This window comes from Zonotrichia leucophrys, chromosome 1 (genome assembly GCF_028769735.1).
Source record: "Zonotrichia leucophrys gambelii isolate GWCS_2022_RI chromosome 1, RI_Zleu_2.0, whole genome shotgun sequence".
Classification (NCBI taxonomy): Eukaryota; Metazoa; Chordata; class Aves; order Passeriformes; family Passerellidae; genus Zonotrichia; species Zonotrichia leucophrys.
In genome coordinates this window covers 60175272-60188829 of record NC_088169.1, presented here as the reverse complement: position 1 = coordinate 60188829, position 13558 = coordinate 60175272, and the positions used below count along the sequence as shown (strand labels likewise).

The 13558-nt window shown below is 37.2% G+C and overlaps 1 protein-coding gene across 1 annotated transcript in view; it reads right to left on the bottom strand.

Moving 5' to 3' along the window:
* Window positions 1–1789: 1789 nt before the first annotated feature.
* Window positions 1790–13558, bottom strand: part of NAA16 (N-alpha-acetyltransferase 16, NatA auxiliary subunit) — a 61784-nt gene continuing 50015 nt past the window's right edge. Inside the window, exons 12-20 of the mRNA XM_064714088.1 lie at window positions 13215–13367; window positions 11195–11323; window positions 10443–10656; window positions 8513–8706; window positions 7677–7785; window positions 7081–7179; window positions 6355–6498; window positions 3848–3945; window positions 1790–3584 (exon numbers count right to left, since the gene is read on the bottom strand). Of these exons, the coding sequence (XP_064570158.1) occupies window positions 3384–3584; window positions 3848–3945; window positions 6355–6498; window positions 7081–7179; window positions 7677–7785; window positions 8513–8706; window positions 10443–10656; window positions 11195–11323; window positions 13215–13367 (1341 nt within the window). The 3' untranslated portion in view covers window positions 1790–3383. The remainder of the gene's footprint in view (window positions 3585–3847; window positions 3946–6354; window positions 6499–7080; window positions 7180–7676; window positions 7786–8512; window positions 8707–10442; window positions 10657–11194; window positions 11324–13214; window positions 13368–13558) is intronic.

The window sequence follows — 13558 nt, the reverse complement described above, 5'->3', positions numbered from 1 at the left end:
AGTAAATAAATGTACTGTAATTAATAGCAATCATAATCAAGGCATCTATAGCTTCACATCCAGACTGTGAAGAAAATTTGAAGGGTGTTGCCAGGACTGGTAAAGAGCAAATGAAGCCTAACTAACCTATATAGCAAGAAACTACAGAATAATTCACACAATCATAGGGCTGCAGAACATCTGGTGGGGGTGGGCAGCAAAGCTAAGGTCAAGTCAGAATTGTGCCCGTGCCTTGTTGCACACATATACCAGTGGGGTTAGTCCTACATTCATCATTATGCATTCAGGAAGCACTGCTGCTACTCCTGTTGTTCTCAGCTCCTCCTTCTGTCAGAAGGGCACAGCCACAGCAGACCCAGACTGAAAGGCCAAACCAGAAGGGCAGCTTCTTGCACCAGAAGTGCAACACTTCTGATACCCTGCTAGTCAGCATGGACAAATCCTGAGCCATGCTAGCTGGCAGTGCTGGCAGTGTCCCAAGCAACAGCAGTGCCTGCACTGCAATGCAAGAGGAGCTGCCCTGCTTCAGAGCACTGCTGCCACACTTCCCTGCACTGGGTTCTGGCCAGATGAGTCTGATGAACTCATTAACCACCAGAAATCAGAGCAGCCAAAACATAAAACATTTTTATCAGTTCAGGCTGCTCAATTTAGCTCATCTCTCTGAATGATCTAATGCTGACAGGCTTTTTCACATAAATGAGGTCCTGCATTCTGCCAGCAGCCTTGTGCTGCATTTGCGTATTTCCCTTCTTTGTGCCTGGACACCTTAAGGTGCTAGGGTCCACAGCACACCCTGCCCATCTGCAACAATGATGAAATTTGGAAAAGATCAGACTGCCAGGCATTTGTTACCCCAAGAAGTTCACACCTGCAATGACAGCCATGAGGAAAACTCAGCAGGCTGCATGCCTCCAGCAGTTCTAAGAGAAAACGAAACCACTCACTGCATGACAGAAGACTCAATTTCCAGAATTAAGTTCCTACAACTCCTAGCCTAGATATGAAAGCTATTCATCTACATTATCAAGGAATCCACTGCTGAAGAGGAACCCTGGGTGTTTTTGTTGACGTCTGACTTCAAGTGTCAAGTTAAACAGCACAGGACTGGATAAGCAGTCCAATCTAGAGTGCCACAGCCTTCTTTTTGAAGGCCTGAATTACATCTCCAGCAAGAGAAGTATTATCACTAAAAAAAGACAGAAGACACTGTATCACTTCATGTCTTCACCATACAGTGCAAGTGGTTCTCAGGTGCTGCTGAGCCAAAGCAATCCCATTATGGTCCACCTTTTCCTGCCTAAGACATCTTTGAGCCAGGTGTTCCACAGCAAACAGCTCATGGCAAATACTTAAGACAAAACCACATCACTACTTCTCAGTGTTACTATCACAGAATCATGGTTTGGGTTGGAAGGAACCTTAAATACTGCCTGATTCCAATTCCCCTGCCATGGGCAGGGACACTTTCCCATAGACCAGGTTGCTCAGAACTCCATCCAGCCTGGTCTGGAACACTGTCAGGGATGGGGCATCCACAGCTTCTCTGAACACTCTGTTCAAGTGTCTCACCACCCTCACAGGAAAGAATTTCTCCCTGCTATCTGATCCAAATCTATTGATTGCAGTCTGAAGCCATTACTATTTATAGATACACATCTCAATCTGCTAAATAGTCATGTTTTTCATAACTACTTACAGTGAATATTGCAACTCAATGGAAAAAATGAAAATGATGGGTTAAAGTTTGATTGCCAAAAATATGCAAAAATTCCAAACCAAAGGCAAATGTGTACAAAATAATTTATTACAGCATAACATATGTTGGCAATATCTTACAGTGAAATTTCCATTCAACATTTTTTTTAATCTAAACAGATGACACACAAAGCAGAATTTTAATTAGAACAGTTTATTTGTCTTAATAAAATCCCCTCTTCATGAACTGGTATTTGCCTTTGAGGGGCTAGTTAATATTACTGAAATTATTTACATTGCAGTGAAATAAAAACAAACCGAGATTGAATAATTCCATTACAGTTTCCAGAAATTTTCTGTACAAGCCACAGTATAATTATGTTTTGATAGCAGTCTTTATAGAATGTAAAGCTGTCATGTGATATGTAGCCATTTTGTCTAGCAATGCTATGCTTTAAATAGGTATATTAGATTTAAACTTCCATTTTGATGTGTTGTATATTTAATAGTTAATGCACCAGAATACAAAGTAAGAAAAAGGTTCATTATGATTTATAGTCAGCCTCTTTGTGCTCCCTTAAACAGTTTTAAAATGTAAAACATATTTCTCTGTTTCGCCTTTCAGCACCTACAGCAATAGCATTTAGGCAGGAGAAATTCTGGAGTATTGGCCATAATACTTAAGTAGACAACTAAGACTTTTAATGGAGGTAATACAGCACACCCACCAGTGAGTTTTTATGATGTAGAGAAAAACTGTATTCCCCATTACTGTACCTTCTGCACTTGCACAAAATTGGAGCAGCTTTTTCATCCTAAGTGTCAATAGGTGAACAAATGGGGAGAAACCAGAAGAAAGAAGAGGAAAGGGGAGACGGAATAAAGGACAAACAACAGTATTCAAACTCATTATGTCTTCTCAGGGAATTATTTCAGGATATTAAAACCTTAAAATGTTAAACTGACCATAAAACTAAGGAAACGATAGCCATGGAACACAAGATAGAGGGAATAGGTTTCAAAAAGCCTTAGATATTTGTTGGTTTGGGTTTTTTTTTACACAAACCTAATCTTCATATCTGTCAACACTGGTTCCATATAAGACACACACCTGACAAAAACATGCAACCCCCCCAATGCTTTCATTGTTGCTGTGCTTCAAAAGAAACCAAACTGACCAAAGATTAAAAAAGAAATCCAACCAAAACAATCCAGAAAAAAAACCCTAAAGAACAGTAAAGACAAAGAGGGCAATTCAAGCAGCACTTCAGTCTTAATCTGCTAAAAACTCTCAAATGATAATTTATTAACAAGATATGTTCACATATATCTGCATATGTAACAACACTTAAGTGAAAGCAGTCTTTAATATCCATATTATTGTGAGGGAGGGCTGATGAATTATTAAAAGACTTAAACCTGTACAAGTATAAACATGAAAAATGCTGATTAAAGATGTTTACATAAATATTGGCAGTTTTCATTGGGAGGAAAAAAACCCTAATAGCATACTCCATTTAACTATCCAAATATTTTGCTTTAGATACCTGTTAAAGATATTAAAATACAACCTGGAAAAGTAACCCTGATCTGTATCCAGCCAGCATGTAATGAGTCAGAGTTTCATACACATGTGTGCATGTAGGTATACACACACACACACACAGGGGCTTGCACACACTACTTCAGATTTCATTGGACAGCAAATCATGGTTAATGGCCGTGTGATTCACAGATGCAATGCTGCTGTTGTCTTCGTTTGTGGCAGGCATGAAGGCAGATGTAAAAGGAAACAGTTTATGACATGCTGCTTGATATTCTTCACATTGAGCATGGCAGCTTCCAAAACTGCCATCAAGCAATGCCTCAAAAACCTTCGTTAATGTCTAAAGAAACAAAAGCATCAGTTAATAAATGTAATTCAAAATTGTTTATTTTTAAGGGCACATATTGTTAAACAACACTAGTTTGAGCAAACAGGTTTCTCTGTTGGTATTTACATATCTTCTACTCACAGGAAAGATTTGAAACCTTGTTCTTTCAAGTAATCATTTATCATGGTTAATAAAGCATGCACATTATCCTGCATTAAATTATACACTATTTAAGACCCCACACAGTTGGTGGCTTTATATACTGTATCTTTTACCTTCACATTTTTGTCTCTCATGTTTTTATCCAATCTAGTTGCAACAGCAATTGCCTTTTCTTGTCTTGATTTGTCCAGGAAATACATCATCTTTGCACCTTATCACAAGACAAAACCCACACTGTTTAGTTTTCCTAAATGCCATACAACATATACAGACAAACAGAACCTGAAAACTTACACATAAACGTGAATTAGACTTCTTACAAGTTTTAATAAACTATATCTTTCTCCCTGATTTGCAACTGGAAACTAATGAAACTAAAGCCATTTTGAAATTTATTAGAAGCATAAGGATTGAAAAATACAGGAGACCTGTTCCTGCAAGAGTGACATGCCTCACTTGACTGACAGGTCTTCAGGAGAGAAAAATATCACAGAGTACATTGATGACAAGCCCTTCAAATCAGCAGGCTAAATGAAATCCATCCAACAAACGCAGGAGTGAGTAAATCTCAGAGACACACTGAATTCTCTTTAGAAGTACTGGAGCTAAGTGAACAACAGTTACTAAACAACTGTGGAACATGACCCAGTAAAAGTTCAGGCCAGTCCACAGGGCAGAACACAGGGCCATGGCTGCTCACCCAGAGCTAAGGACACATCAGGTACAAGGAAAGTGCAGCACAAGTTTGGTGCTTTGCCTGGACCAGACTACATTGGTGGAAAGGAACTACACAGCTTCTCAGAGCACAAACAGATGGCCAAAACTGGCCTGGGCATCTCTGCAAAATTCTGCTTCTTGTATCACAGCTGCCTTAATTTAAAATCCCACCTTAATGAATGTGTTGCCATTTCATGTACTTTCCCCTTTGCCCGAGTACAAAGACCAGACCCACACCACTATGTAATCTACTCCAAAACCCAAAAAGCTTAATCATTTTACTGGAAAAGTTAAAACCTCACATTCTGGATGTTTTGTCTGTCTTTTGGTTTTGCTTAACTCATTTCCCCAGTTATTAGTTTTCCTAATTAAATAAAATTTCCTAGTTTTTACTGCTTTTTGTAGGTTTAAGAAAATAAATTGCTAGACTCTATGCAGAGCCATTATTGCCCAAACCACTTATATTAGCCTAGTTACTCTTGCCTAAAGTTAGGGAGGCTTTGGTACAGAAATTGGAAAGAGGTTAGAAGTCTGCTTACAGTTTTTTACTAGTAATTTTAAGCTAATCAAGCACTCATTTGTGCTCTCAGACTTTGGGTTTAGTCTTCCAGATCTTCATATGCAAACTTTAACTAAAGATAACTGTTCAAGAAACTTCAAAATTGTACAGTAGGTAAGTCAATTGCCTCAAACCTGTTCCAGCATAAACAGAAGACGGACACACAGTTGAAGTCCTAAGGCTACTAAAAACCTAGCCAGGGACTGTAGTGTTTTCCATAACACTGGAGGATCAGAAAATAAGACCTATAAAGCAGACAGTGAGATGTTCAACAGTCACAAGAGTGGAAGAACACATCCCTAAGAATTAGGACCAATTGACTGCTGAGAGATCTGTACTTGACTTCCCAAATCTTGAGCCTGCTTGCAGGAAAGAGGTAAAAGTATTTCTCTAAAAATGCTGTCCTGAAACACAGATCTTACAGAAGCAAATGGAAGTTTGTGGTACTCTGCCTAACCTTCCTTTAGAGTAATGAGCAATCCTCTGAAGCTTCTGGTTATTCTGGACAGACCCTGGGTCACTTTTCAAAGACCAGATGAGGTCTGCACTAAGTACCTGAAGTGCCTGATAAAACTACACTTACTTTTGTTCCTTAACTGCTGGAAATGCATTTTATTTTCTCTACCAGCTTATCAAGTCACATCAATATTCCAAAACTTTCTGTAATGATTCATAATTTCCTTTGACTTAGCTCCAGCAGCTACTTGTGGCTCTTCTATATAAACAGTGTCTGAGTGTCAGATTTCAACATTTTTACTGCTGACAATGAAGCAGAAAAGCAAAGACTGCATAACAAGTCCATCATGGTACTTTTATTGATGCTGTTGCTACATGATAAAGTTATGAGTAGGAACAGAGATATTTCAGCTGAAAAGAAAACAGGGAAAAGCACTTGCTAATGGATATGGGATTTTGTTTTATAGTTTCTAATACTTAAAAAAAGAAGCTGTAACAGGAAGGATGACAGTGCTTTAAAACTTGAGTATCTATAGTGGTTTGACTGTACTTTTTGAAGGTAAGGAGCAAATTTCTTATGCATCTAATAAAGTGAAGTACATTCTTAAAAAATGGTACAAGCAGACAGAAATGCCTCCCCCCCCGCCCAAAACCACATGATTTTACATCTCATTAGAATTTATGTATGAATTCATAGAATGGTTTGAATTTGAAGGAACTTTAAAGCTCATCTAGTTCCACATGCCCTGCCATTCCCAGGGCCACCTTACACTGGACCAGGATGCGCTAAGCCCCATCCAACCTGCCCTTGCAGATTGCAGATAAAGATTCTGATTTTACATCACTTAAATCATCTCCTTTTCAAGAGCATGAAAAAGTTAGACAAACCTGACAGCTGGTGCTGAATGGAGGTAGCATTGTGTTTGAGAAATTCTTCATTAAAACTCTCCAGGTTTTTATTAACAAATATTTTCTGCATTTCTTGTGTTAGGACCTTGCTCACAATTTCTGGGAGGTTACTATGGTCAGACACTAGAAGAGGGTAGGCAGCGGGGAGAGAAGCAAAAAAAATCGCCATTTAAACAACTATAGAAAACACTGAAACCACATAAATCACTGCTAAGAGTCCCAGTTTTAGAATTTGTGCACAGAAACACAGATCAAAATGTGTCAACACAAACACTGCCGATGCATTCACAGAGGAAACTTTCATAAAGGATGCTCTGTCATGTAAACTTTCTATTACATGCTCACCACACAAACTGTTAGAGACAGAATCATTCTCCTATATCTACCAGTTATTTTCTTAAATATTAAGGTTTTCCAGGATCCTTAGAACACTCATTTTTCTGTGAAATCTAGCCAAAATGAGTTGTTGGGTCCACCTGGTGGATTAATGGAGGAAGGTATAATACATACACAGTACACTGGGTAGCACAGCCTATGTTTTCTTTGGTATTGCCATGAAAAAAACATATTTGGTTTTATTTTTCTTTGTGTTTCAAGAGTACACATCACAAAAATAAGTAATTATGTACTTGCAAAATGTAACTTGTATCTTTATAATTACACAAATATCTATTTTACACACATACATATTTCCTACACACATACCAGCTTTAGAGAATTTAATCAAGCACTCATGTAGCCATGGGTTATTCCTGTCGATAGCAAAAGCTCTTTTGACAGACTGTAACATTAACAGAAATTTTCCTGTGGGAAGAAGAAGAAAAAATATTAGGAAACCAAGATTAAGAACACAAAACATTTTCTCTTCATAATCAATTACTGTTTTCTTTAGTAAACCTAGTAAAATACTAGAAACATCAGTTTCTACACAGAATTAGAAACTAAGCTTATTTTCCCATTCAAATTGCTTAATAAAGCAGAAGTTCTTGCTGCTCCAACTCTGCCAACACTGCACAAATGTTGCCACCTATTTAGCTTTGGTCTCCTCTAGATAATTAAAGATCACACCACAAATACCATTCCACAGTATTTAAGAGTACATAACACAATATAATCTGCTCTTAGGGCTTTTTTTGTTGAAGGGTGACTAAACAAAAATGCTATTTACTCTACTATGGGGTATGATGCATGCCTTAGCTTCAGTCAGGTAAGTATTTCAGATCATTTTCCACTACACTTGGATAACACGGCTGAAGCACTAAAATTTTGTAAAGCAAGAATAAAATTAAGCAGTACTTTACCTTTTCTAAAGTATATTTCAAATGCTAATAAGTGTGTTTCTATATCATCTCCAATCAGATTCTTAAGTGGTATAAGGAACTTAATGGCTTCTTCTAATGGATTTTCTACCTGTTTTAAGAAAAGAACAGTGAAAATTATGGCTTAAAATAAACATCAAATAAAGTCCACCAATAATTTCTGTTACTCAAAGCATTTAAATATTCAGAGGTCAAAGGTGAGCTGAAGCTAGCTTTCTGAATTAAACTGCACCATAACAAATTTTGCTGTTTAAATAAAAATGTTAAAGCATTTACTCATCATCTCATGTTGACAAAGACAACATCACTGCCAACTCTGGCACCGCTTGTGCACTCAGTGCTGTAATTTAGCATTTAGGAAACTATTAAACACAACCACTTTAGACAACAAGCTTGAAGTTTACTGTGATAATGGAGGTAGCTCTTCATGCATAGCAAAATACTGGCTCATGCCTTCAAACTTTACAAACTGCAATAATTTCTGTTACTTTTTCCACTATTCACTGTACGAAAATCAGATTTCTTCAAGCAAAATGCCTTTTTTTTTCGTTCAGTATCTATTTTAATGAATATGACCTAATGATTGGAAAAAATCCCTGAAATCTAAGGACGGTAACAATATTAATGTACAACTTGGATTTACTGATGAAAAATACTTCTCTTCAGTGTAAAAGGAGATGGACTACAAAAAAGTACCTCTGCATGCAAAAATGATTTTATAAATACACCTGGATTCTTTTAGGAGAATCTGATAGCAAACCCATATTATAAGCTTTTTATGATAATCGTGGGAGTTCAACAAGAAAGACCATGCTAACCCTTTCCAGTTTTTCAGGAACCAACTCTTCCCTGGGTCCACTAGTTTCCTCCTCCTCTTCATCTCTCTTCTTCTTTTGATTTTTTTGCTGTCGTTCTCTTTCTGCATGCTTTCTTTCTTCTTCAAGTTTTGCTTTCTTCTGTGCTCTTCTTTGCTTACTAAGCATTTTCTTCAATTCTTTGGCTGAGAGATTTTCTACAGATTAAAGTAACAGACAACATATAAAGTATTTAATTCAAAATCTTGTTTCTCTCAAACAATTCAGGTCATTATGCTTCTCCCCATCTCAATTTGGCAAATTTTTAAGTGATTTCCATAACTACCAGCAGTCACAAGAGTATCACCACTACACAGGCCAACACTCCTGCTGGATTGGTATTTATAGCCTAACACAACACTTGATCTTGCATATTTTCTCTTACATGGCTGTTAAAGAAACCTCAGTGATTTCAAAGGTTAGCTACATAAAGTTGTTACATCTGTCACAGGTCTTAACTTAGAAAATGAACAACAGTAACACTAAGCTCTCATTTTGACTGCAGCTTGGCCTGCTTCTAATGCCATCTAGAAATATCCAGATGGATTTACACTCCACCTGAAAACATGCTAAACTTGCTATTTTCCATTAAAGTGTCTGACTAATACACAGCCATGATAACTGTACCGATTTCATGCAAATGCCATGGGATAACAAAAGGGAAATGATCAGTTTAGCCAGAATAACACTACAGCTACCAGTCTGTTTACTGTGGTGTTTCACTGAGAATAGAATTTTTGCTAAATGGGGCAAGGCACAGAAAAATGAGCTCCCAAGGGACTAAGACATCTTTTTTGAGGCTAGGGCAGCATGACCTCCCTGCTTGGGTCATCCCTATTCTGACACAAGGAAGCACCATCCACACAGTGCTGCCTTCTCCCACACATAAGCCTACTGGATCCCAATGAGCAGCAGGCAAATGAACTAACATGACTTCTTAGACACCACCCACCTTTATGATATATTGCTATCCTCTGTGACAGATCCTCTGTCACACACTAATCTTACATTATATACAGAAACAAACTAAAGTTGGAGAGAAAGAAGGTGCAAGTTCAACTATTCGAATATGCCTCTTCATTATTCATAGGCAGGTATAGAAAAACTTTTTCACCTCTGAATAAAGGTAAGAGTTTATCTGCAATATTAAGTGGCATTTTTAGTTAAGCATCCCTTTTTTCCCATATCAAATATTTTTCCCTTTGCAAAAAGCCAGACATGAATTTCACTGCTTTAGTCAACAGCCACTGCAATGCTGACAGTAACTGCAATTCCACTAATGGAGAAGCAACTATTTATCCTAAAGTTAAAAAAATCTCAAATAATCTGCCATTGAATCCTCGAATTTCCAAACTACACCCCACTGGCTTCCTAAGAATCCAGAATGTCCATTTAATACTAGTTTTAAATAATGTTCTAAAAGTATTAATATCACTAACACATTTATCCATTTATTCTTTGATCCTCAAGTTGTGTGAGAAGTGGTAAAACTTAATGCAGTAGTAACTAGTATTACCATGTAATTAATTAAATGCATGAGACCAAAATCAAATTCTTATAATTCAGACTGCTTTTCCACAAAATCTATCCATTGCTCCATAATTAATTTGTTAATAATATTTACCTAATGGCTGAACTGAATCTGATTTTAATGCTCTGAAATGTCATTCTTCCCCAAGTACTCCAAAACTACAGTTAGGTTCATTCATGTTCTAGTTCTGCAAAGTAATGGGATGTGAACAGAGCAAACTGTAGCCTGTTACCTATGCTCTCTTTTCAGTTATTGCAAAAGACAAGAGGAAAACTTGTGTTCTATTTACTCTGTAACGTGTAACTTACTTAGCTTAAGCTTTTACATGTGTCAACATATGAACCTTCATTAAAGTGTAGATACCTGAATTCACTTCTTGCTCTTTGCTTTCATTGGTAAGAGGATTATCATGGAGCTTCAAGTAAATTTCAATTGCTGATCGGGCAGCCTTGAAGTAGAAGGCATGTTTCCTGAGCACATCTTCTAATCTCAGAAGGTCTACATAGGCACGGAGAGTCATCTTTCTCATGCAGTACGTGTGGAAGTCAAATTGATCATCTGTTATCTCAAAAAAATGCTTAAAAAAAAAAAAGAACACACTCATATATTCATCCTTTACTTAGTCTACCTTTTATTAGAGACAGGTGAATAAAGTTACAATTGATATTATTTACAGACAATATTCAAGTATAGACATATCCTTGTAATATTGACTGTTCAAGAGAATGTATTGGTATGGAAAAATCTGAGTTAACAAAGTCTATAATGTGATTATGCAAACACTTAGGCACTCTAAAAGCCAACTGAAATTTGACTATTCTGATTAGAAATACAATTGTTAAAAGTCAGCATAAAGTAAATGTAGGAACAGCTGCATAGAAGATGTGGTATTTTATACTGAAACATTTTCACTTCAATAATAGTCTTTCACATAATAGCTAGAGAAGACAGCTGTTACAAAAAATCGTCAAGTATTAGCCTGTTGTTAAAAGCCATTATACTAGAAGTTTTACATGCTTCTAGCATACAAAACTGTGCTGATTACATCAACAAATATCTTCATTTGAGTATGAGAAATACTGGGGAAGCAGTGGGTGGTGTTTGCACCTACTTACCCTTTCTACTTCATGACATTTTTTCAAGGCGTCACCGTACTTGCCCAGCCTTTGATAAGCTGCGGCACATTCTGTCTGGAACCACATACACTGCATCTCGTTAAGGTTCTCCATTGCAGAAGTTCCTTCCTGAAAGGAGAGCCATCATCAGGTTTTGCTATTGTAATTTATCAGCTGCATCATTCAGTGCTTGGTTCAGGCCATCAGAAGCAAACAATCAATCCTTCAATGTACTTGGAATACAACAGGACATGAACACCCAGTGTTCAAGTGAGAATAACACTTGTGATATTCTGTGCTCCCCCACACAGAAAAGAATAGATAGAAATTACTTAAAAACTCCAATTACCTGAAGATTAATGTCTTAAGAGGTTTTAAAGATGAACTCATGCTTGCACAGTCTCACTTCTACAATTTGGGGGGCACAAAATAACATTATTTAAAAATATTCCTTGAGTTCAGCAAACAATTTTAGCTAGTTTTTCCCCATCAGGTAAGTGGCATCCACCAGTCCATAAAACCACCAATATATTAACGGCTTTATCACACATTTCTTAGAACACATTATTACACATTTCTTAGAACTTCCTTGTCTAAATAAGCAAAGTTAGATTGATACATGATATTTTGACAAGAAAAAAATCCTAGGATTGAGACTTCATAATAGTCATAATGCTCTAGAGTAAGTGAACTGGAAAAACATCCCATATATCGTTAATATTAGCCATTAGGCTTTCAGAACAATCTTTATAGCAGATAAAAGACCCAGTACTGTTACTGAGGATGATATCCCTGTCTTTCCAGATGCCTATGATAAAGTTCTGTCTTTCTTACTTTAACACTTCTGAGAAGCAAACATGATGAGTTTTAGCAATCAAATTTTCAATTTTTCCTAGAAATACCTAGCAAGCCTGAATCCAATTTCAAGTGTTACCACATCTAGAATTTAAAAGAACGAAGGAGCCAAATTTATGTACTCCAGGATATCCCACAAGTAGTCTTCATGTTTAGTTCCATAAATTACATGAAAATCTGATATTTATTAATCCAAATTTTGTCCAATGTAAAAAAAATAGAATTTAGAGTCCTTATCCCATCTTTTAGGGATAGACTGTTAAAACAAAATTTTTGTGCATATACTAGCTTCAAGGAATGAAATATTCAAATATAAGTTAATTGATATTAATACTAAATCATAGTGAGTATAGTACTATACTCCTGTGCAGTTAGATTGGATGGTACTAAAGGGGAAACAATGAGGTATCCATCAGATGCATTTCAAAAGCAGTATTTTGAATTATGGCAATAAAAAATACTCCTGGACAACTACCCTTGAAAAACCTCTCTTTCCAGTATTTAGTTGGTCTACACAACTGGAGTGCTGCATGTATCTCTGGGGCCCCCAGCACAAGAGGGACATGAACCAGTCAGAACAGATTCAGAGAAACACCATGAAAAATCAAAAGGCTGGAACTTGTCCTGTGACAAAAGACAGAGTTGAGGTTCACCCTGGAGAAGAGCAGGCAGGCTCCAGAGAGACCTTACAGTAGCCTGCCAGTATATAAAGGAAGTTCATAAGACAGAAAGAAAGAGACTTTTCACCAGGATCAGCAGCAACACCAACAGGAGCAAAAGATTTGAACTAAAAGAGGGCATCTTTATACTGGATGTAAGGAAAAGAAATGTTTTCTGTGAGAATGTGGCAATACACTGGACTGTAGTTGCCCAGGAAAGCTGTGCATGTCCTGTCCCTGGAAGTGTTCAAGACTGGGATGGATGCAGCTTTGAGCAACCTGAGTTAGCCAAAGGTGTCCACACCCATGGCAGTGGCATTGGACTATTCCATCTTTAAAAGGCTCTTTCCAATACAAACCATTCTACAATTCTGTGTAGTTCCTTGCCATCAGGCACAGAAGTATTGTAATAAAAATGGATACTAATAAAAGATATTTGATCAAAAGTTGAGTTAAGAAGTACCAGAGGCAAGCAAAACACCTCTTAATTAAAGCAATATACTTACCCTTGTGAATTTAGAGCACATCTCCTCTGCATCCTTCACCATATTTGCTCGCAGCATGTATTTAGCACATTTAGAATTGATAAATCTGTCTGCAGTATCCAAAGACTGTGCTTCATCCATCCATTTGGCAGCTTCCTTGATGTTACCTACATGCTGTTAGGGAGAAATTAAATAGTTAACTTTCAGTAGAGGCCTGCTATTGACCAGCTCCTGAAATCTGTACTTGTTACTGGTATTTCTCCATCAGAACCAAAACCAGTGTTATTCTCACTCCCCCCACTCCCAGATTTTTTTCAGAATTACAATTCACTGTAATTTGTGATTGGCTTTGCAAAACCCAAACA